Source organism: Frankliniella occidentalis, unplaced genomic scaffold, assembly GCF_000697945.3.
Source record: "Frankliniella occidentalis isolate FOCC.00 unplaced genomic scaffold, Focc_3.1 Scaffold16, whole genome shotgun sequence".
NCBI classification, from domain to species: Eukaryota; Metazoa; Arthropoda; class Insecta; order Thysanoptera; family Thripidae; genus Frankliniella; species Frankliniella occidentalis.
Genome location: NW_026267146.1, coordinates 1,119,920 through 1,123,269, shown reverse-complemented (window position 1 = coordinate 1,123,269; position 3,350 = coordinate 1,119,920). Strand labels below are relative to the sequence as shown.

Here is a 3,350-nt window from a genome sequence, read left to right as displayed (position 1 = left end):
GGTCGATTTACAGGGCACGTCCATTCTCTGCCCGGGAAAAGGGCCGCAGGCAGAGGCAGACGCCGCCACCGCCCATCGCCCAACACAAACAAACACCGCGGAGGGTCGTGTTTATTAGTCACAATTGCCTGCAATGTCAATCGTTTAGTTCCTGTTCTGTTCTAGCCCAGCGAGGGCCCCGTATTTGCGTCCGCGAAGTTATTTAAACGGCTTCAAAATGCCCGCAATGAACGACACCGCCAATATTGTGAAGATAGCAGTGGAGATGGCTGAGCAAGTGCCACAACTGATAGGCTTCAATCAGAAACACTCGCTGGCAGCTATAATTCAAGATTTGTGCAACGGGTGGCAGTTGACGGAGCCAGAGCTTTATGCCCTGCAATTCACTGAGAACAATAACAAGAACTACGTTACCGAAAAGAATCGAAATGAAATAAAGAACGGCTCAATTCTTCGCCTAACCTTCTCACCATCTAAGACAGCAGAAGATATTTTGTTTAAAGTGAAAAATGGAAACTTGGATGAGAAGACACAAGCCCTGCAAAAGCTATCCCTTCTTAGTACCGACATGACTTTTGCTTTTGAATTCATTAACAAGCAAGGTCTTGCGCTGATAATATCTATGACAGAGGAAGGAAAATGTCAAGGTGCAACATTAGCGTTTTGCCTTCAGTCGTTTGTAGAATTAATGGACCATGGGATAGTTTCCTGGGACATCTTAGAATGTACATTTATTAACAGAGTTGCCAGTTATGTTAACAATCAGGCACCAAATCAAGACAATAAAGTTGTTCAGGCATCATTATCCATTTTGGAGAGTATTGTTTTGAATAGTTCAGCCAAGTTAGCACATTTGGAAAAGGAACTCACGTTTCCTAGCCTGGTTGTGCATCTTCAAAGTTCCAACCCAGTAACTCAACAAAATGCTATTGCACTCATTAATGCCCTTTTCTTAAAGGCTGATCATGCAAAGCGAAAGGCCATATCAGGGACACTTAATTCTCAAAAAGTGCGAAATGTCATACTTACCAATATTATTCAAGCTGCTTCTGGACAGGTGAATATTTTCCTTTGAATTGTGTATGTTTCTTGTTTATCTGTATTTGTTCTTTTAATTTTACCTCTTGTACCTGCTGCTTTTGTATCACAGGTCGGGACTGAGATGGCACATCAGCTCTACGTTCTACAAACTCACCAATTGGCTCTCTTAGAACAAAGAATGAACACCAAAATGGATCTACAAGACCAGGATGCACATGAAAAAATCAAAGAACTTCGGAGAATTGCATTTGATATGGATAACAACTCAAATAGTGGAGATAGCACCACACGAAGGTGTGGATACATTTTGGAATCAAATTAACATAGCATTTTAAGTGGTTTATTTTTATTTTTATTACTCTGTTTGTTTCTTGTAGGCAAGGTTTTGCTAAAGACTACAAGAAGCTTGGGTTCAAATGTGATATCAACCCTGCTCTTGACTTTGCTGAAACACCACCTGGAATGCTAGCATTGGATTGTATGATTTATTTTGCCAGAAACCATGTTGAAAACTACACCAAAGTAAGTTTATGCTTTGCACGTTCCATGACATGATAAATCTAGTGTGGTTTTGAAATCTTTCTTTACTTAAACATTGACTTGTTCTGTGAATGTTTAAGGTTGTTCTGGAGAATTCATGTAGAGCAGATGAGCATGAATGTCCCTTTGGTCGTACAAGTGTAGAGCTTGTAAGACTACTTTGTGAGGTGCTGCGTATTGGAGAAGCTCCAAGTGAACAGGGTCATCATTACCACCCCATGTTTTTCACCACTGATCATCCTTTTGAAGAGTTTTTCTGTGTTTGTATAGTGCTTCTCAATAAAACATGGAAAGAAATGCGGGCAACAAAAGAAGATTTTGTGAAGGTAGCTTTTTATTTTATTTTCAAATTCCTCTCTCTCTCTCTTTTTTTTCTTCTCTTAACAAGTGTCATTAGATTAAATTTGATTTCTTCTTCCTCTTTAGGTGTTTAGTGTTGTCAAGGAACAAATCACTCGTGCACTGGCTGGTCAGCCATTATCTTTAGAGAAGTTTCGTGGCCTGCTTCAAGTTCTTACATATTCTGAAATAACCAACTTATGGCAGCAGGAACGGACAAGTCGTGAAGAGTGGGAATCTCATGCTAGACCAATTGTTGAGCTACGAGAACAAATAAAACCAGAAATAATTGAGCTTATTCAACAGCAGAGGTATGGTTTCCTAGCTGAAGGAACAAGATTTACAAAATATTCACCTCGCGGTCAGGTAATTTATTTGTCAGTGTAACTGTACTTAGTGTTAAGGCAAATGAGAGTTTGTGATCTCAATATATAAATTATTTCTTTCTTTCTTTTACAGAGAATAAAAGACAAGTTCTGGTACATTCGCTTGTCTCCTAATCATAAAGTGTTTCACTATGGTGACTGTGATGAAAAAAGTGCTCCTCCCTTAGAAGACCTCTCCAATAAATTACCTGTTGTTGACATTAAAGCACTTGTAACTGGAAAAGAATGCCCTCACATGAAGGATGTTCGGTAAGATTAATTCATTTAGTGTACAGTGCTCTTTATCACCTTACCATCAAATGTACCATTTTTAACATCATATTTTCTTTCAGGGGTCGGAAAACAACTCACCAGCTTGCATTTTCATTACTGCTTGATTCAGTAGAAGTATCTTCCCTTGATTTTGTGGCACCAGATGAACAGGTGTTCGATTATTGGACTGATGGAATCAATGCACTTCTAGGTAACAACCTCTCTTTGAACAATCATTCTGTTTGACGACAGTGTAAGTCTATCTGATGCATTTGTTTCTCCCTTTGTTTAGGAAACAAGATGACAAGCAAAGAAGCACAAAATGATTTGGATACATTATTATCGATGGATATTAAGTTAAGGCTCTTGGATGCTGAAGGTGTGGATATTCCTCAAGACCCTCCCCCAATTCCAGCTGATCCTCCAAATTATGATTTTTGCTACGATTCGAAATAGGGCATGTTGGCTGCAGTGTTTCCCAACACTCAACATTAAAGTTTTTACGACTATGGTATTTTGATAAGCCAAGATTAGTTGACTATTCTAGTTCTCGGCCGTTATCATCAGAATTAGTTACGATTTTATATGACACTTATGAAATTCTCTTTTACAACTAGACTTATTTATTATCTCTCAGAATTGGTCCATGAATCTTGCTAGCTGAGGTACTGTAAAGTTTCATTGTCCTTGTGAGGTTGTTATGAACCTCTAAAATGTAACTCAAATGTAATTTAAATCATTGTTTCAATTTTTGTTTTATGTGTATGTGTGCTTGTGCTGTCAAACTCTGTT

The 3,350-nt window shown here is 38.6% G+C and overlaps 1 protein-coding gene across 1 annotated transcript; it reads left to right on the top strand.

Moving 5' to 3' along the window:
* The first annotated feature begins 33 nt into the window (after positions 1–33).
* LOC113218172 (engulfment and cell motility protein 1) lies at positions 34–3,344 on the top strand. The gene is made up of 8 exons (XM_026438404.2): positions 34–1,057; positions 1,151–1,335; positions 1,419–1,563; positions 1,662–1,907; positions 2,008–2,286; positions 2,380–2,555; positions 2,639–2,769; positions 2,851–3,344. Exons 1-8 carry the CDS (start codon positions 218–220, stop codon positions 3,012–3,014), a joined length of 2,166 nt encoding a protein of 721 aa, XP_026294189.1. The 5' UTR covers positions 34–217; the 3' UTR covers positions 3,015–3,344.
* Positions 3,345–3,350: the final 6 nt, after the last annotated feature.